The sequence below is a fragment of the Rhea americana genome, unplaced genomic scaffold (genome assembly GCF_003343005.1).
Source record: "Rhea americana isolate MKP2758 unplaced genomic scaffold, rheAme1 scaffold_244, whole genome shotgun sequence".
Classification (NCBI taxonomy): Eukaryota; Metazoa; Chordata; class Aves; order Rheiformes; family Rheidae; genus Rhea; species Rhea americana.
The window spans coordinates 95618-117058 of NW_028186362.1; the positions used below are offsets into that span (position 1 = coordinate 95618).

The 21441-nt window shown below is 42.6% G+C and overlaps 1 protein-coding gene across 1 annotated transcript; it reads left to right on the top strand.

Moving 5' to 3' along the window:
- The first annotated feature begins 1414 nt into the window (after positions 1–1414).
- LOC146594904 (melanopsin-like) lies at positions 1415–21441 on the top strand. The gene is made up of 9 exons (XM_085306670.1): positions 1415–1548; positions 3857–3990; positions 5552–5755; positions 6155–6326; positions 8058–8213; positions 9255–9362; positions 12733–12910; positions 15875–16024; positions 21055–21441. The coding sequence occupies exons 1-9, from the start codon at positions 1415–1417 to the stop codon at positions 21439–21441; spliced, it is 1623 nt and encodes a 540-aa protein (XP_085162796.1).

Here is a 21441-nt window from a genome sequence, read left to right on the forward strand (position 1 = left end):
AGATTTGGAATAGTTGTCTTGGGTTTCTGGGGGTCAGGAAGAATAAGAGCAATTTGGAATATTCTTCTGTAGTTTAATTTTATTCTTATTTCTCAAGAGAAACTAAAAGTAGCAGCAAACCATATAGAGTTGTAAGAGCTTTTGAGAATACCAGCTCCTCCCTCTGTGCCCAGGGGAGGGAACTGGGTAACGACCGRGCCGCGGAAATTCCTCTTGTTGTAAGTGATGGAGGACATGAAGATGAAGAGTTATAGAGGGCAGAAAGGAAAAAAATGTAATAAAGCAGATCACGGGAGCGAGAAGCTAGCAAGGAGAGAGGAAAAAGCTGTTCTTACCTTTACAAATGGCCCCTTAAATATTACTAGACACGTAAAAAAAATTTTTTTGAGCGTGTTTTGTTGCCCAGCTCCTCCCCTGTAGGCCAAAACCGACCTTGCTCTACATCATCCCGCGTCTCTGAGCTGCACAGTGGCAGAACTTGYTGGTGTGAACCAGGTCCCCCGCTGCAGCGAGGTGCCGTATTTTCGACCAGCCCGTCCATACTTGAGTGTGTGCGCGTGCCCTGCGCGTCTCTGCTGCTTGTGACTCAGGAAACCACTAATCTCCATCGGGGAGGCGACCCAGAGCCTCACTGATAACGCTAATGAGAGCTGAGTGGATTAGCTGTAGGCGGCCTCGCTGCTGAATTTAGCCAGTGATAAACSTGACTTTGTTTCCAAAAAATACATAAAGAATTTATGGGACTTTATTAATGCGCYGATGATAAAGGACAGCGGAGGAAATGTCGAGATTATTTAATGTATTTGTGCTTACACAGGCGTTGTTATTGCTGCTGTTTTTCCTCTGGTCTCCTAACTTTTCCATGGGGAATTCCCAGTTTTTGCAGCACTGTTAGTCAGTGGATCGGGAGCTTGAGGAGACTCGGGGGAGTTAGCGCTGGCAAGCATGAAGGCTGAGAGAGGGATGTGGTATCAGTGCTCCTAATAAAAGCCGAAGCGTGATGAGCTATTGCTTGTTGTACTGCAGTTTGTGCTGGGTCGGCTAGCTCTATGTCCCCATAGCTATTTTCACGCRAGCAGAGTTTTGCCTTTCTCGCATCATCAGAATCTTATATTTTTGTCACATCCTTCTTTTTTTTTTCAGTCTGTTTTCCTTGTATTGTGTGTTTTGGTTTGCTTTGCTTTTTTATATAACYTCATATTAGCAGACTACAAAACTATTGAAGGATACTTGAGGGGAAACGTGCCCTGGTGACAGGAGATGAGAAAGCAGCGCAACGGAGCCAAAACGATCTGCACGAGCTGTGGAAGCTGAGCGCTCTGCTAGTTCGTGCCCCCTGGGATAAATGCTGACGATGAGACGTGCTAACTTTACCTTTTCTCGTTTTCTTTTGTTTCCATGCCAGGGTTTGAGTATGGGCGCTGGGCAGCCCGCTGTGGCCGCGGCAGAGATCCCCGACCACGCGCTCTACGCGGTTGGAACGTGCGTCCTCGTGATCGGCACTGTCGGCGTCGTAGGAAACCTCCTCGTCCTCTACGCCTTTTACAGGTGCGGGAGGCCTGTTCGTGGTTAGTTTGGCGTGCCGCGAGGATCACGCGGGCCTGGGGCACGTGTTCTGCGTCGAGTTCATCCTCGGATTAAGTCTGATGGCCTCAAATGTGGGGGGAGAAAAAAACGGGAAAACCTCTCCCTCGTACGTGGCTGATAACCTCAGTGTAAATTCCTCATCTTCTAAGGGATCAGTGAAAATGAGAAAGTAAACATGTGGAGCCTTGTTCGGCGATTAATTCTGCTGACAAGTTTAAGGAAAAGTTTAATACTTGTAATAACCAAAACAGCAGCCTCTCGATTGCAGAGCTCTTTTCTTCACCCGCCCTGCCGAATTTGTAGAATATTTTACCAAAACTGGTGCTCGTCCTCTCAGCCAGCGCTGGGCTGCAAGGACCGAGGAAGCAATGTGCTGCGTGCAGTGAGCTGATGCCGTCTGCCTATTCCTTGCTTCAGGCAGATCATAGGATTTCTGTCAGTTTGTATGCGCTGTTGCCTTCTGACAGTGTAACAGATAGTGGAAGCAACTGCAGATAGAGTATGTAAATAACTCTAGGAAAAAATTGCCTTTTATCCCGTACTGTGGTACTGCCTTTCCAAATCCTTGTTGCTCACTGCTTGTTATCGTTATTTCTTTTGGTGCAAAGAGTGTTTAGCATGCTAGAAACACCAGTGAGGTTGTGAACCAAATGTTAGCTTAATATTCTAAATCGTTTAAGGAAAATAAGTAAGTCTTATTTTAAATAACTGGCTTTTAACATGAGAAAGAGGAGAAACTGATTTCCCAGCAATTGAAAATCCCTTTGTGACTCTTGCGGTACGCTGCAGGCTCTACGCCTTTCTTAAAATTTGTTTGTTTTACCTAGTGTAGTAATTGCAAAACTCTCTTTAGGCAGAACAAGAGCATGTGCAAAGATATGAGCTCTGTACCCCCTCCTGCTTGGTTGTCACAAGCAGCTGCGAAACCTGTGATTTCTTTAGAATTGTGGAAGTGTCGAGATGGCTTTCTTTATTGGTATTTCTTTACTAATATGAGGAAATAAATCCATGCAAATTTTGAACATTGACCATTTAGTAACATATCAGAGAAGCCTCAGCTGGCAGATTTTCTACACCTTCAGTGTAGAAAGGAGGCACTCCAGAGAGAAGAAATACATTATTTCAAAATTTTGAGAATTACTATATGAAGATTGCAAGAGCAAAGATATTTATAAAATCCTGCTTAGTCCTTATGTCTCATAGAATGGGGGAAGTCATCTCTTTTTGTTATTTACACCGGACACTGTAAACTTCTGAATTCCATCACTAGTTATCAAAGCTCTTTGCTTAACCATGTAGCCAATACAGTGTTTCACTTGGACTGGTAGTTTGGCATTAGACCTTCTCGGTATATCCATCCAAAGTGCCAGTTACACGGTAGGTTTGGGGGAGCTGATCCCCAAAATTAMTTTACTATGCCTCATGGAGCAAAATGTTTGATCAGAACAGCAAGGAATATTCAACTAGTAACCTCAACTGAAAGTGAAAGTGAGCGTCATGCTCTCAGTAGATTCCTCTTAGTCGGAGCCAAGGATAATCTCAAATACCATTTTAAGCTTCCTAGGAGATTATAACTCCAGGTGCCCCCAATAGGTGGGACTGTGAGATGGTGGCAAGGTGTGGGTGTGCTGGAGGGGGTTGGAGAGAGGGACGAYGATGAAAATACTGTTTGTTTTCCCTGGGCAAACTTTAGTCTCTTTRCTGGCTGGCTCCCGCTTTCAGACTGCCTGGGTGGCATTTAGTGTTGCCCGTTCAGCAGCAGCCGAGTGTGTCTGTGCTCACCTACGCCTGGAAAAAAGTGTTCTTTCAAATGCTCTGCCTGCCCCAYGGCACTTTGCAAAGACTCATTTAGTTACTAGTAACTAGTAACGCGGTGACTCTTTAGGTCAGCAGCTATTAAAAGTTCACCAGARGTTGTCCTTCTTGTGCTCTGCCACCTGCCTCGGAGAGTGACCTGGCGAAGCATGGCGAGAGCTCGGTGTTAGTGCTGTTATAGGGAACCGGGGAAAGCAGGATACTGCTCTTCTCTTGCACAAAATCCTGTTTTTCAGGATATCTGGAGCTCTTCTCTATTTGAAGAGGAAATAATTCCTTTTATTCCCTTTGCCAGTCATCACTTTGAAATGACTCCCTCTGAAGCTRTAGTAACTGGCAGATGGGTGAAGTAAACAACCGCAACCTGGAAAGTATCTGCTTGTTTTAGTAAGTAAAGTAAACTGGCCGTTCATTTTGTATATTTTAAAACGTGTGTTTCTCYCTCTCTTTTTAGCAACAAGAAGCTGAGGACACCACAAAATTACTTCATAATGAATTTGGCTGTGAGCGACTTCCTGATGTCTGCTTCGCAGGCGCCCATCTGCTTTGTCAACAGCTTGCACAAAGAGTGGATCCTCGGCGAGATAGGTACTTTGCGACACTGATCGATACCGCACTAGCTCCACGCTTTCTGCAGCCCGTTCTGGCCGTCGTGATCTTGGCGTGTGCTGCGGAGGTGGCAGCGCGGGACTCTTGAGGGACAGCAGAGGATCTCGGCACCATCAGTCAACGTAACGCCATAAGCGCTGTGTGTTTTATAGGCTTGACTCCTTCATCTTCCCTCTTTTGGAATGAGAGGAGTCAACATCAACAATTAGTCATATGGCCTTACAGCAATTTGAGGGCAGATATCATTGCTGGAGATGGGTAGAAAAGCTTTCTTAAGTCATGAACTGTTTTTCCCCTTGTTCAGTTTAATAGGGAATTAAAATTTTTATTTTGGAATGTATGTTGATATCCGTTAGCAGATTTCTAGGAATCTCAGATTTAAGTAAGAGAATTGAATAAGGAGAGTCGATTGAAGGCTCTGTGCAAATTTGATTTCCTTTTTCTCTAGCTGCAAGAAAGAAAAGGAGATGCTCCAGTTACAGATCAAATACAAGAATAACGCATTTTCAGAAGGCCTGATGCACTGTTTATTCTGATGATCATCAGCTTCTCAGATCATCAGATGTAAATTTGCGTCAAGCAGTGGTAGCGTATTGGTGGAGCAGGTCCAGAGACAATGAATTATTTAGCAGCGTGGAAGGGGTTATTCATTAGGTTAAGGCTGTTAGTCCTGCTCATCCACTTAGATGTAAGTTCATCCCATATATTATTCGCTGACTGTAAATGGTCGTGCTGCTGCAAATGAAACAATTGACTTAGGCCGAGTAAGATTTGGTCCATTAGTTTGGGTCGACTTTAAAGACTTTGTAAGAAGATTGCTTTAAGGTTGCATTTGGTGTTAGAGATATCTCCTGTGCCTGGTGGGCTGGCGTCTGTAGCCATGTGGCATGGCACAAGATCCCAAGAAATGACGGATCGTTTGAAATATTTTCCCAATCAAATGAGGTGCAGTGCAGCTCTGCCAGTTCTCATGTGCTAGCACGTTGCTTGAATGCGGCGCGGGGGGCAGTCCGCTTCAAGTAAAATCTGAAAATTTAAAAGAAGTGTTGTATTTAATAGGAGCAGGAGCTGTGTTTCACAGCTGATGTTAGCCATTGGGTTGAAACCACTTCCATGTTTTTAAGCCATAAAAACCAAAGTCAGTTTTGAAACATCCATTTGTCATTAGCAGACAGATATCTGCTGCAGCCAGTTAAGATCAATATATTGGGCAACAGTCCAGGAAAATGTAACTCTAATTAGATTGGATTTTCTTTGGGGCAGTTTTCCATTGACAAAAGGTTCCTGGTCACAGCCCACAGTGAAGAGTGGGACTTGTTTAATATATACATTTGTATTTTATTAATATTTGGAGTTTTCCTAATAAGCGTTTATTAAGTATGAAATTGTGAGGCTAAGAAAAATATTCTAATGGGAGWGAGGTCCTGAGCCAAGAAAAAGAAAAGGGGGAGGGGGGGATTTACCACTTCAGGCTGTGGGAGAAAACCTACATCTGTTGTTTCAAGAAAACCCCTGACGTYCCCCGTCTTTTCCGCTCCAGGTTGCGACCTGTACGCTTTCTGCGGGGCGCTCTTCGGGATAACCTCGATGATGACGCTGTTGGCCATCTCCATCGATCGCTACCTTGTGATCACTAAGCCCCTGCGGTCCATGCAGTGGACCTCGAAGAGGCGCACCGCGCAGGTCATCGCCCTCGTCTGGCTTTACTCGCTGGGCTGGAGCGTGGCCCCGCTGCTGGGGTGGAGTACGTCGGCCGCTCTCCTCCGGGCCGCCGGGTCTAGCGTTGCCCGCCTCGCGTGCCGGGCCTTGCTCGGGATACGGAAAAACTAAGTTCTCGAAGCGCTCACGGGTGGAGGCGTAGCTACTGCCCGGAGGTTTGCGGTCCTGCGGTGTGCCTGCACCTACTGCGGTGCAGGTGTCCTTTAGGTAGGCTGTTAGGTGCACCTCAGAGTCTAGCGCTCTCAGGGTGCTCTTGCGTGCTCAGACCCTGCGTATAGTGTGGCCAGCGTAGCTGATGAAGGCTTTTATTTTAATTTCATCTAACTTTAATTTAATAATGCAGGCATTTGTTTTGATTACTCAGATGCTGAACTACGCAAGCTTTGGGCATAAGTGTAAATAGTGTATTTCATGTATTTCGTAGGTTCCTACGTGCCGGAGGGCTTGATGATATCCTGTACGTGGGACTATGTAACCTACTCCCCTGCAAACAGAAGTTACACCATGATTCTATGTTGCTGTGTGTTTTTTATTCCCYTGGTAATAATATTCCATTGCTATTTATTTATGTTCCTGGCCATAAGAAATACTGGCAGGTAAGCAGTGTAGCTGGAATACGCAAATCTCTCTCTTATTGTATTAGAAGATTTTCTCGGTTTCCTTAGCTGTGGATAAATCTGAGCTGGAAACGAATCTGTAGTGAATAAGGGAATGAAGTGGCAGATCATTAACACCCATAAATGGAGAAATATTTTGCCAATGTAGTAACTGGAAAGGATGTATGTATTTTGGAGCAGGGGAAGAAGTCTCAGGTTGTTCTGATCTTAGCCCTGGCAGTGGATTAATAGCACATCGCGCTTGGGTCATCACCTGCCCCTGACCTGACCTATAAACAAAACAATCCTCACGTTTTTGACCGTTCTATTTAACACAGACCATCCCAGAAAACCTTGTGGTTTGCTCAAGCAGATGAACACCTGCATACGTAAAATCTGGCTATGCTTGYGCTGTATTTGTATCTTTGAAGTAAAAAAAAMWCYMMAAAAMAMAAAAMMAAAMMAAMSAAMCAAAMAAAAAAAAAACACAGCAGGATGTTGAATCAATAAGGGAATCCCCATTTGTCATTTTTTTCCTCCTAACGAGTGCATTGGTTTTTGATCTGATCAAGCGCCAGCTGAAGCTGTGAGGGCCCCTGCTGTGTCATCAGCTCTGATGGCTTTTCTCACCCAAATCTCTGCTTACTTTCAGGCACCTGTTAAAATCTTCTGRCTTCACAAGACTAAATCCAGGTTTACTCAGCAGAGGTTCCTACAAAGWTATTTAGCTGTGTGCCGAAACTGAAGTTCTTATTGAACAATGTTTTGGCCTTGGTTTTGGTTTTTATTATGCTTTGTGTTTACATTTTTGATAGTAAGCTGAGGAGCAAAGATTGATCCCGAAGCCAGTGCTGTCCTCTTTGACCACGAAGCATGGCAGCAACAAGATTTTTTATGTGCCCTTCACTTGCTAACACAATAAACTTATTTTGCAGGTGTGTTCACAGCGCACCAGGAAGCAGTTTGTTACCCTGCTGASTGGTAATTGCTGCCTTCAGCTGTAAATCAGATCTTCATTAAAATAACAACACTGATTTGTTAAATCTGKTATTTCTGTGCTAAGCTATATAAGATGATTTTTAAAAAAAAATAAATGAGGGATTTTTGTTATTTTTTGATATGAAAAAACTTCTCCCCCCCCCCCTTTTTTTTTGAACAAAAGTATTGGGACAGCCTGTTCAAGTTCCTCTGAAAATACTCCGGCCAATAAATGTGCAAGAAAGTGAAAGTGGTCCCCTAAGCCTCTGGGGACAGTTTCTTCCAAGTAGTCAGGCTCTTCCAGCACATTTTACCCAGGAAGCTGATGCTTATGCAGGTCAGTGGGCAYTTCCCCTTTTGAAAGGAAAAGCCATCAGATTTGATGCGTCGTTTTGTGTCCGGCTCTGCCTTTGCTTGCTCTGCTCCTGAAAGCTGTGATGGGGAAGGGGTGCCCATCACTTCCTCTCCCACCTGCCAAGGCTGCGGCTGCTCATCCTGCAATCCCGAATCCCAAGGGTCCTCTGGCTCCATCCTGCGGGCGGACTGAGCTCAGACAAAACGTCTGAGGCCGTCTGAACACAGTCTTTTCCACCTCCTAAATTTTTAAGCACCTGAGCACAAGGGAGTAGTTAGAGCAGGGAAAGATGAAATCTGCTCCCATTTTCCATGCTGCCGAGAACATGTTGCAGATGTTGCACCTGACTTTCTTCGCCCTCCTGCTGACGTACCCGTGTTTTCCCTCCCCCCCCACAGAGATGTTCAAAAGCTAGGGTCCTGCAGTCGGAAATCCTGCCTCTCTCAGTCCATGAAGAATGAATGGAAACTGGCAAAAATTGCTTTTGTGGTCATCGTCGTGTTTGTCTTATCCTGGTCTCCATATGCTTGTGTCACTTTGATTGCCTGGGCAGGGTAAGTAGAAACATGATCCGAAGAACTTGGGTTATATTGAAATATAAATATGGTTAGTGTTGTCATCTGCAAGAAACAGGTCTTTCTTTTAAAAGAATTTAAAATTGTAATTACAGGAGCGATGATACTGCGTTCCTTGCTATGTTCTTGTGGATAAATCCAGGAAAAGGGTTACTTGTCTATTTATTTAATATCCTATGACATTTTATCTGCGTTTTTGGTACATATTTTTTCTTCTCCCTCATGGAACTTTCTTTCTATGAAATTCTGATTTCACAGATGATTTACCTCTTTTCTAATATCTGTTTTCTTAAGAATCTTCCTCTGTATGCTGCTACCTCTGAAAAAGGCCATAAAGGAGAGTATATTCCACATCTTCACCCCTAAGTGCTTGTCCATGTCCTTGTCCTCCAACTATGCTCCCCTCCAACTGGCTCCTGGTGTCAGTGCATGTTCCATACCACTGATAAATTAATTATTATTATCCTGCAATTGCACGTGTGATGACTTAAAGTCAAAAAGAATATTGATTTCACGGCGCTTCCGGTCCTCTCTTCCTTTCATGGCGTTTGGAGCTGAAGTCACCAGCACCCATCACTGTGCAGCATGGAGGTTGCTGCTAAAAGCTTTTAGTTTTGAATCTGAATCTGATTTCTCCTTGCTGTTCCCTTTTCTTGGAAGGTCAGAAACGGACCAGCCAGGATGACCCTTTTCCTGCGTGGACAGAGATCAATTTTTTCTTTCTTTTGTTCTGACTAGCAGAGAAACAGGGAAGGCGATTCTGTGTGTCCTGGTCCTGTTCCAATGGATATCTAAYGACATGCATGTCTTCAGCTTCTCCAGATGAACAAAACCAAGTATGCACTGACAAATGCAAGTCTTTAGTCTGAGCAAGGAATGCATTTTAATGAATTAGCTTCTCAGAGGTACTTCTTGACAAGGAGTCATGGCGCAGAAGCAGTCAAAAAAAGAATAATGCGTTTTGGTAACTGAGCGTTAACCCATGGCGTAGCTCTGTGTCCTGTTTTTGCTTTGTTTTAGCCGCAGCAACATCCTAACGCCATATTCCAAATCTGTGCCAGCTGTTATTGCCAAAGCTTCTGCAGTCTACAACCCCATCATATACGCAATAATTCACCCAAGATACAGGTAGAGTAAACACATAGGTATGTGCATAACTATGGATGCAGGCGTGCTTTTTGCCGTGAACGAATGAGCCCCGTTCCCTCGGCCTCACCTCACGCAGCCTGTGCTCTGGCCCCCRAGGGCCCTGTGCTCGGAGCTGGCTGGTCGCGCGCTGGAGTCGCTCCAGGACGTCCCCGTCGGTCACGCGCGCTGGAGCCCACCCTGCRCGCCAGATGCGCTGAGCTCTGGGAAAGCTCTGTTGAAACAAATAGCGTTTTCATAGACGTTCAGCGCAAAATAAGAGCTCTCAGGAGCCAGCAATCCACACAGAGTTTGCTAAAAATGAAAAGAAATTTTCAAATGTACTTAAAAATACTGCTTTTTGGTTAGCAAACTTGCTAACTCTGGTCAGCAAGTGTTTGCCTTCAGAAGGAAAATTGATGGTTCTGAAATACTCTGTTTTGCTGAGAGAGATCTCTTTGGAAGGCTCAGTTCATCTTTGGTTTGTTTAGTTGGGTCAGGTAAATTTTGGGAGAGCCTTTCCATTCTTCACCTTTTTCAAAAACATTAACTTTAACTTAAAGAAAGGTATCAAAGTGCAACAGTGTGGTTCGATGTGCAAAATGTAATGTTGATTGCTTGTGCAGAACACTTCAATTTTTTTAAAACGTGAAATATTTCTGAACCTAGGCTTCATAGAAAAATTATTCTACRTTTTCATTCTGCATATTATTATGGGTACCAATTAGTAAATATTTTAAAATAGAAAACAGTGGCAGCCTATTAGAARTTTTACTAATGAATTATCAAAAACCATTCAACATCAAGAACCTGTTTTCTATATTGAGTTTTCCAGTTCTGTAGGAAAGGATTTTTGAGGGAGAYCAAAATCAATAGGATTGCTCTGGTATCTGTCAGCACTGAGTATAGCCAATTGCATTATAGACCCATGAGTATAGACTTAGAACATGCACTGATGCATATGAAATTTCTGATCATCATCATCACCTTGCTTTATCTTATAAATCTTTCTTTAAGAATCCTCWGAATTTGTGCTTTGTTGACCAGATCCTTTTTTTAAAACCCACTATACACCTCAGTTATGTTTTTTTTTCTAAAAAAAAGATGCTTTTGTGAATGTTTAGCTGACTTTTCTTTCCTTTTTATTTTCTTGCTAATTCTCTCACAGCCAGGGTATATATTTCAGAGTCAAAAGATTTGAACTCTGGTTTTTGTCCTGGCCRTTGGATTATAGTGAGGCAAGGGACAGAGAGTATAAAGATAATTTGTTCCCAAAGAGGTGAAATAATCAGAAAGGTAATAGTGAGTTGTACAAAGAGATTATATACATATAGCTGCATTAATGGGAAATCTGTCAGATTGGGTCAATAGAACGCAGAAAAGAACGATAATTTAATATCCCTTAAAAGATGGGAAAGAAAGAATTCTCCAAAGAATCAGAAATCTTTCTATGCGATGAAAAAAGTTCCTTGTAGTCTGTTAGTAACTCCTTTACAGCCCTCTACCATTTCCATAGAGACCAATATCCTCTTCCMCAGCAGTATGGGAAAAGGAAATGCCTTGCCCTTCCTAAAGGGCACCCATACGTGTTCCTGCTCARTAAGTGACCAAAACGTTCCTCTCTGAGCTAGTCAGGGTCTAGAAACTGTTCAAATCAAGTCTTTTTCCCTTTTCCCCTCTTTTTTTTTTGAAGTCGCCGTTTTATTTAGAAATGCCCTCCCTGCTTCAGCTGAGAGATATGTTCAAGACCGRGCAAAGCAAGTTTGCATCTGTTAAAATTTCTGAAATATTCTGCTTCTGAAAATCCAGCAAGACTTTTTTTTTTCCTTTCTTTTATTATTTTTTCATTTTTCCTGAGTGAAGGGGCATAAATCCACTCTGTTCTCATCCCTGTCTCCAGCATAGTATGATCTCCTAAATATTTTCTTCACCTTTACAACTAACAGCAGCATGCTCGGAAAAAGCTACATCTCGCACTGAAGCCACAGCTCGGAAAGAGTTTGCAATTTATTATTGCTGCTGCTGTAAGTAATGCTTTTTTGAACCATTCGCAATGGAAAATAGAATATTATATTAAAGGGGAAATTATTCTAGCAGATCTTACTTGGCATTTCTTTAAATTTGTGAGAAATTCTTTCAAAGCGTGTCCCCTACAAAGGGATGCTGCACTAARTCTGTCATGGTGCTAAACTGAGTGCACTGGGTGCCACTAGATGGCAGGGTTAGATGTTTCTACAATTTTTTTCTCGTCAGTGAAGTGCAAAGGCTGCTAGGTTTTATTGCCTGAAACTGTGATTTGGGAGTCGGGGAACACAGGGAGCTTAGAAAGTTGGTGAAAATCCACCCAAAAKAGTGAATTGCCAATTGGTTTTGGATATACTGAACTGGATTAGATCAAAATTCCTTTTCAAATCTGTCTAAGAAGAGGCACCTAGAAATCAGGATCTGAAGAATTCAGATTCAGATCAGACTGATTTAATGCTGCCAATGTAGATTGCTATTTTATTTTTTTTTTTTTGGCCTGGATAATTGCTGTTGCCCATCCTACCCCCACCCCACCAAATCAAAGTCTTTGTAGAGTTTCCTTACTTCAAGCAGAGAAAAAAAAAAAAAAAAAGTGGTGACAGTGAAGTCAGTCACTGAAGATGTAATACTGACATCTCTGCTAACCCCAGGGCTTTTAAGAACTGCTCTGTAAGTTTAGCTGTAATACAGTATCTTGTCGTGTTCCTCTCCCTCGCCAATAAAAAAAAAAAAAAAAAAAAAGACTTCAATCCTTGATATGTATCACTAGACATAGGAAAAATGTGGGTAACTAAGTAAGCAAGGACAAATATGCGAAGTTTTATTTCATGCATTCTGCAGGATGGAGAAAGTATACGGCCTTTGGCAAACTGTACCTGAGCTACCAAAATCATTGCTTGGCTGTGTTAGAATTATTACAGAAATTAATACCAAACAAATACCAATAGGCAATTCTTCAGGCCCTCTTCCCCTCCTTCTGTTGGCTCATCCTGTTTGTCTGCACAGAGAAGGCCTCTGTAACAGTTAACTGGGAAGTTTTCTGTGTTAATATTTTAACCAAATCAGAACCAATTGTGTTTCTCAAGGTATTATCTGTTCTCACTGCTTGTCCATGCACCTCTTCATGGGTGTTTTGATCCAAGGTCCTGAAGCCACTTGCAGTTTTCCTATTAAATAGTTTCCACTAGCTGTACCAAGCTGTTTCTCTGTAGTATTAAGCCTTCATCAGTCCAAGAAAAATCTGTGCTGAGATTATGGAAAGAGACGGCGCTTTTGCTGCATGATTCTGGAAGTCAAGTTGTCAGCRTGGTATTATATAGTTTGTTCTCCTTTTCCTGTTTTCCTGCAGAAAAACCATCCACAATGCTGTACCCTGCCTGCGGTTCCTAATCCGGTTGTCRAAGAACGATCTGCTGAGAGGCTCCATAAATGAATCGTCGTCGTTCAGGGCCTCTCTCTGCAGTGACCAGTCTTTTGCTTTCAGGACCAAAAGTACTTGCGTTTCATTGGTCTCCACTGGAGAAGCTGTAAGTCTTTTCTTGCTTCTGTGAAGGAAAGCGAGGACAATGTTTGGCTGACTCWCAGAATAAGTGACCCTGTAAATATGTACTCAGAGTTAGAGAATGGACCTTCCATATCGTTGATCATCCGCTGCATAATTCCGTATTTGCAGGGGCTGGAGAACAGGAAGACCATCTCCCATACAGAGCTGTCCAATGTTTTCTAACCTTTCTAGTAACAACATTTCATTATTTTAAAGGAAGTTTACTTTTGTACAGCCGATTGTTTGAATTGTTTGTTCGAATTTCGAGCATGCAGAATGAAAGACTCCTGCRTTTAGAGCTAGATATTTTGTAAGCATCTTAAGTATCACTAAGGAGGGAAGTCTGGATTAAATGTGGAGAAGAAGCAGTTGCTACAGCGTGGCGTCTTTGTAGGAAAAAGTCACAGGATAGAAGCTTGGAGTGTGTAACGTGGTGTTTTGAGTTACATTTGGGAAAATAGCTGAGCAAGTCCTTTCTCTSTCTTCCTACCAAGCAGGATTAAATGGAAGCCAAGCCTCATAGCTGTAGGGTTACTRGAGTTAGAAATCAAAAGCAGAAATTTGTCATTCACAGTGAGAAGGTGTTCAGATACCACGCARTGGACAAGCTACTACTAGAGACCTGCTATAGAAGTGGCAATCTGTGTCTATAGCTTCTCATAAAATGTATCAATCRTAGTTTCTTTAAGAATTAATAATTAGAAGAGTGAAAAGACCTCTTAGCCTGGGCAAAGCCTTTTTTTAGCCTACTATTACACAAATTAGTTTTGAGCCAGATTGAGTTAGATGTGTGTGACAGGACTCTTGCAAAGTATGACACCTCTGTACCAAGTGGCACAGTGCGAGGATCCCCCAATTTGCTAGCCTAGGCTGTCTCGGTCTTCACAACGTGGGGAGCACTTTCATCATCATCTGATTGCCACTGCATAAGGGCAAAAGATCTTAGCCTGATAGAAAAAGCAGAATTGAGCATTTACTGAGCCATTCTCATGGATGACCCACTTTTGTGTGCGCTCTCCAAAGTTGTATTTGACTTGATTCTGGAAGGTATTAAAAAAATGCACAAATAATTCTGTTGCAATGTAAATGAAAATGAAATAGTTCAACCTGCTGGTTTCATTCCACGCACAGACTGCTAATTACACAATAATCCGTTAGAGTATCTACTGTAATGATTTCATAACCTGTAAAACTCTCAGGTTATCCTTGAAATATGAGGTGAGTATATGCAACAGGCAGATACCCTGTTGTCAGAAGGTGTGTATTCTGTGTGAGATTAACAACCTGAGCAAACAAAGCACCCACACATATTAGTAGCCCACTGGACTGCATGGGCTGTGCTTGCCTGCTTACACTTCACTTATGCTTAATTCACTGTAGGTAGTGTGGGTAGAGATACGGAAATGTGCTGGAACAGTTAAAAACAAGGTGGCTACTCGTTTACTTATGTCTAATCTTTTTTTGCCTCTTTCACCTTCTAACTTTCCTTGACTTAAAGTTTTTTCCTAAATTTCCCCCTCCTCCCCATTAATCACTCATTTGATGTCAAATAAGACGATTTTGGCAGAATCACATAAGCTGGTACAAGACGTTCTCTGTCCTTTTCTGTTGGCCACTGTTTGGTTTTGGTTCATTCAGGTTGGCAGGTTACTGTGTGTGTTTGATTTGKTTTAGTGTTGAAAACACGCTGCCTTCAGGAGATGGGAAAATGTGGTTGTTAAGAGGTTTCAGCCTTTGGCATAACCTTTGCTCACAAATCTCAGGTGAAACAACTGCTGGTGGCGACGTGTCGTTCAGGGTTGCGCTGAATCGACGCAGCCWAGGGTGGTTGTTCTTTGGGCAACTGGCAGGCTAGCGCAGCTGTGCAGATTTTAGATGAACCAGCAGCTGCAGAAATAAAAGCTCAGCTCAATGACTCTCACACGACAGCAATACAGAGTGAAATTTTGGAATGCTCTAATAAAGTATTGGCAGGGAGCAATGACACTGTGAAAGATGCAGCTGTTCCCGCCAGCACTTTCCTACATGTATGTGTGTATACGTATCTGTGCAGAGAGCCAAACATATTTCTATGTCACGTAAAGTTGTATTTACAGGTTAATTCTGTGAGGGAGGAGGAATAAAAAGAGGATAATACGTAGATATATGAACAAAGCGATGCAGTGGAATTACAAACTAGCATCCCACTTGTGTGGAGCCTGCTCAAACCCCATCTAAAAGTTGACGTGAAAAACAGTGGAATGATCCAATCATGGATACTCTATCAGAAAGTCACCACAAAGCTAGAGATGACTGATGGCCTCTGCACAAGATGATAAGCCTATAAATGGAACGACGTGATTGCAGGTCATGATCGTGCCCTGTCACTGGCAGGCTRTTGGAAAATTAGCCTACCCATCGCCTCCTGTGCCACTGCTAATGGCTCAGAGAAGAGCCGAGCCCATAGGGCTGGAGAAGCCCTGGGCATGTGGGAGATCCACATGGGACACTCAGATATGATTTTGGACCTGTGGGAGGCCTTTCAAAGGACTGGCTGGTGGCCAAGCAGAATATCCCCAGGCATTTTAAACAGACTGGATGGGCTAGCTTAGATAACAGGATCCCATCTTTAGACTCCAGGTGCCAGGTAACTATAAGCATCGCAGAAGCAGTGAGGAAAAAAAAGAGTGAATAGCATCTTGGTAGAAGAAAGGAAATCATTTTTCATAATCTCAAAGATTTTTTTGGCACTCAGAAAGTAGTCCCAGGTAAGTGGCAAGATCAAAAATCAGGTCTCTCCCCATGGGAAGTTTTGGGTGTGAAACCAGCATTTGAACAGCTTTAGCTTTCTGTTAGTGTGTAAGCTTCCTACTCATCTTGCGGGTGGAAAATAAAAGCTATAGTCTGAGAACTTTCAGAATTTGTGAAATAATATACCTGTAAGAAGTCTTCCACCATTTGTGTTTAGACCTGGAGYGATGTAGAGCTTAACCCTGTAGAGCCGGCTAATAAGGAACTACAGCCTCACCGAAGTCACTCTTTTTCAACAAGCGTGAGACAGGAGAAGAGGGACCTGCTCCCAAAGACCCACAGCTGCAACGCAGTAATTGCAGAAAAGGTAAGGAAAAGAATTACATCTCCTCTGGAGAATCTCGATTTTAGTGTCCAATCTTTCTACAGTAAGTTATTTCTGGAATAACAATTCAGTCTTTATACTCATCTGTTGGCTTTCTTTGTAGTGATTCTAATGTCCTCTACATCCCTGATGCTAGTTTTTTATTACCTTTGAGAACGCTAGTAATGCCTTGCTATCTTTTGTCACTGATGTGTTGCCTCGTTCTGGAAAGCCTGGGTCAGTCCACAGCTCTARAGCTGCATTATAGCACAGTCAGCAGGACAAAATTGAAGAAGTTGGCTTCTTTGTCTCTTTGCATGTTTATTTACYCCAGCTCTGATTCCTCCTACCCTGACACTTGCACCCACATTGTGGCAGCCTCCATTTGTTACAAGTCAGGGCTGCAAAACAGAGTTTGGCATGGTGAAAGCCACCCCTTTTCCTCTCTTTAGAATACATTAAAATGTTTTATTTTTGTTGAGGGGGAAGACAGAAAAGAAACTCCCGTCTGTCCCTCAGAGTAGGAGAGTCTGGCAACTGCCACCCTTCTCTCCCTGAAAAAAGGAGATGGTGAGTACTGAGTGCATCTTCTGGGGATGGGTTGCACCTATGGCCCAAACCGCTGTGGTTTGGTGCCATGCTCTGAGAAGAAATCCTTTTCCCTGAAGATGGGAGCAGTAGGTCACCTGCAAGTCAGTTCAGGCCAGTGCCATAACGTTAGTTTCAAAACTAGCATTTGTATGGCTGACACAGTGTCAAGCATGTGTCAGTGCTGAATTTTCGAGAAAAGAAAGGYGTGGGACTTGCAAGGCCCGGCCAGTGGCTAGGTTGACTGGCACCCGCTTCTTTGTGGGGGTACCATTATGGCTGTGTGTGTAACCAAACCAATCAGCCTGAGGAGGCTACCGCATCTGGTATTTGCTTTACTTCTTCACAGCTCTGTGGTTAATTCTCCAGAGACAGCAAGGTYTGAAATAGAAGCTGTTCTGGGAAATTTCCAGTGATCTGATCACCCTGTCCCTGCATGCATCTACCTCGTCTTCAGTCAAGCGTCTGCTTAAGCTCTGGTGAAACCTTAGTCTTTTCCTTTAGCTGTTAGGAACGGCACTGATTGAAAGCAGCGGCACAGAGAGCACAGAAGCGATGGTACGGTTGTGGAGGCGCAAGCGCCTGTAGCCCATTCCCATCACTTGGACAGGGCTGTCTGGACTGTCCGTTCTCAGGGCAGCCTCTGCCCTGGCTCRTAAGCTTTCTTCTCATGATATGGTCCCAGTTCTCACTTTGAGAGTGGCTGTTTTACAGTGCCAATAGGCTCTGCTACTGGTTTGGCCGTTGTCAGAGACAGCGTATGCCACGCTGAAGGTTGGTGAAGAGCTTGTRTTATCAGACTGCAAAAATCACTTACTTTGCTGTGTTGTCATTCTTTCTCTTCTCACTMTGTCCTGGTAACACAATTACTACAGTCACATTTGAGTGAAACTTTTGGATTTCACTACGTGAAAGTCAAGGAAGGCCGCAATGAGAATTACAACGGTCTTCTATGACCAAGCAGCAGTAAATAGTTTTCCTTCTCTGACGACAGAGAGGAAAGAGAAACTGGAAAAAATTAAACCCAAGTATTACTGAGGRCTGTGCAACAATGTGTTTGATAGCGTAAATTGGCCTACTTTGACCTGAACCCATTTTAGAACAGATTTTCTATGTCCRTACCTCCAGATGACTTCTTGCTGGGAAAGGATTTGTCATGAAGCCTTGACTTCAGACGTTGTGGAAGGTGATACAGTTTCATATCTTGTATCGTCTTGTTCCTCCTTTTAATCTAAGAGGCAAGAAGAAAATAATTCTGAGGTGGTCTTCATAAGTGTTTAATAATTAAATATTTTAGTATTCTGGAATTCAGTAAGCATGTATCTTACAAGAGGACTCAGATGCTATTCTTAATCCTTGGAAGMTGACTGTTATAATATAAAGATGCTGTAATGTAGGATGATATAATGTTACTTTTAGAAATAACCTTTAAACAGAGTGCATGCAATCTAAGATTATCGGTGCTGTTCACTGATGTGCAGAGTCTAGGAAAAGATTCTTCTTTTCCTAAAAAAAAAAAAAAAAAAAAAAAACATGCATTTCTTTTGTTTTCCTTTAAGCCTACCATCTCACCAACATTTAAAAATATAATGTACCTGTAAATTCGCTTCAGTGGTTAGCTGAGATCAAGATTTCTTAATGCACAGTTGGAGATGGTTGTGGGTTTTGTTTGTTTATTTTTGCTTTGCTTTGCTTTGTTTTTTTTCTTCAAAGCAACCCTCTAGTGAAAGTAAAAAGCTAATCACTGTTCCAGGTCTGGTACTTTCCAGTTTCTAAAGTCTAGTGAAGACTGTTTGCTGTGCTATCATGGAGATATGACCCAGCCTTTTGCCTTGTTGCAATGAGTTAGGATGATGATAGACTTGGTGTAAACTGACACTTTTTGGAAGCATTATAATGTAGGCGTTAATGAGATAGGTCTGTAACCTTGATTTCAAGGAAGAGTTGCCAAGTGTGGTCTGGGCATCTGGGTTTTATGTCGGGGGTAATACCCTATGTGAAATAGTGGCTGTTAGCTTAGACCTTGTGAGAATGATAAGTAACATCTACTCAGAGGAGGAGGCCTGCAGGAGYGCTGAAGGGAGCAGGCGCATGCTTTTTAACACTACTTTAAATGCTGTCAGGAAAAAAGCCGTAGCTGTCGGACAAGTTATGTGCCCTCAGGGACTGGGATCRCTATGTGATCCACAGAGCTGGTGGGTTTGCTGTTGCTCTGGACAAGTCCGTATCATACTCTTATCTACTTAGTTGGAGGACTGTCTTTGATCTGGAAGGATAGACTTTTCTTCTGTATCAGGCTTGTTTAAACCACTTTTTGGGCGGCTATCCCATTGCGCTTTTGCAATGGCTTGGTTTGTTTCTGCAGCTGGATAAATCATTATAGATAGCAATTTGGAAATGATTTGTGCTTGTGGAGTAGAACTGCATCATGTTGCGGTAAATGCCATTACCTACTTAGAAACCTAGACTGAGAGGCACACTGTYAAACTTGTCCCATCGTTTTCTTTATAAAAGCCAAGAAATATGCTCAAGCATGAATTTCTTTGCAATCAGGGTATGTGGAATTAGTGCCTCTCCCTTTTTCACATCCAGGCTTGACGTCCGTGTCCCTGTCACACCGAGGAGAAYGCTGCTTCCTCCAGAAGCTCCTGGAGGGAGCAGTATAAACTCAGCAAAAACTCTGGCAGCTGCCACCCTGAAGGGAGTATGGCAGAGGGCAGCCAAGTAAAACCATACTTCACATACGTACTTCACATATGTAATAGTATATCATGCCAAACTGATTGCAGAGATTGGGACTGTGACCTTTAAATCTGGAAAAAGTGAGCCTCCCCTCTCTGAGTTAAGGAACGACTCCGTTCCTCAGTGGGAGGGCAGTATCACAGGCCGGTGACTAGAAGAAGACRCAGGCCCAGGAGCTCATGCTGGCCTGGGAAGTGCTGCCAGCTGTGGTCTAGCATTTTGAAAAGATGCTTCAGCACCAAATTCCCTTTAAATTAATGGGAATTATATACTTTAATGTTTCAAGGGGCCTAGAGCTGAATTAATACGGCTTATAGCTGCAATAGAAACATCTGCATAGGGTGACAAATTTTTCAAAAGTGTTACCTCAAGCTCTGGAGAGACTCAGTGTAGCTAATTCATATACTTTATAACTACATTAGTAGAGACAAATACAACTATAACTCTGGAAGACGTTTTTTTAAGAATCTCAGTACATAACAGTTTAGTCTTATTCTATGCTCTATTAGGCTTCACTGAAAAATACGAAGTAATGAAGTAAATACTGCATTTTACTTTTAATGTTGTTCTCCCCAGGGAGGAGGGATCTCTAACTTCTCTAAACATCTGGCACAGTGACCATAATTGTCATTTTCTAAAGAAATCCAAATTTAATCACTCGTGTTCGGCTGCCAGTATATTTAAATATTAGTTAAAACTTTGAGAGCTTTCTTATGGATGTTGCTGATGCTTTTTCTTGCACACTCTGAAGAGGAGCTATGACACATGGAAGGTCACAGGCAAGAAGCCATTGGGACCAGATTTGAAAATTGGTTCAAAGTTCTTGGTTCAAGTTATGTGCTAGAAAAGAGATATTTAAAAAGGTTTTTCAAAGAGCTTATAAGTATTTTTCTCTTTTTCATTTATAATATGCCCACGTATAATGCTTACCTGTTCTTCCAACAGCATGTTTATGATGCTTTAGAAATATTAGTCTCTCTACACTGAGCCGCTTTCCTATTCCTATGCAAGTCTGTAGCTAGGAATTGCTACTTCTTAGAGGCTGTTGATGGCATTTGCATCTTTTTCAGTCTCGAGGTAAACTAAAATTGGCATTAAGGTTCTTTCAGGATAGGTGGATGGAAAATGATGGCAAAGCAAAATCATGGTCACTGTTTTTTCCCTACTTTGTTGGTGGAAGTACTGTCCAATGTATGCATACAAAGCCACTGTCTAGCCTGAGGCAGCCCCAGGAGGCAAATTAGGACACCGTGATAGAGATCCTTACTGAAGTTATAAAAATGATGAAATTTTAAGAGACTAAAGTATGCAGCATGCTAGAGTCTTACCTGAGATCTCTTCATTGAGAGAGAAAAAACAGTACGATTATCCACTATACTGAGATGTATTAAAAACTGAAAAAAGTTTTTTAAAACATAGACTGAGTCAGATAGAGCAATAAGCTTTTTTCTTTCTTTTTTTTTTAATCTCTGCTGATAATTGGGGGCTTTGTTTGCTCCCCCCCCAGCTTCATTTAGCATTCGGCTTTCCAAGCTGCAGATATTAATGTACGCTCATTTTTTCTTCTTTTTGGTCAGTGCTCCAGGTCATTAGAAAATTTAACTGGTGACTTAAATATCGACAAGTAGTACTGAATATTTCAAGTACTAGTTTCTGTAGCCATATGCTGTGTGAGCATGCTAAAGCTTGTATCTCTGCTCCAGGTTTCACTCTCCGCCAGCTGTTTGGAGAAGGTGGTGGGGCGATCAGCGCTGCACAACCCCCCTGAAACGCTTGTGGCCAGTTCTCTAAAAGCAGCTTCTCTGCCTGTTGGTTTGAATAGCAGCAGTATCAGCAAAGGAGGAGATACAGGTGCTTCACAAATGGAAACTCAAATTAATGGAGGCCTGGACTCTATCATTAGCAATACTGTCCCTCGCATCATTATCATTCCTACCTCTGAGACCAACCTGTTTCAAGAGGAACTGGAAAATGAAGAGGAGGAGCCTGAATTATTCCACTTCAATGACAAAAAAAGCAATCTGCTGGATTTAGAAGGGCTGAGCTCTTCCACAGAGTTCCTCGAAGCTATTGAGAAATTTCTATCGTAG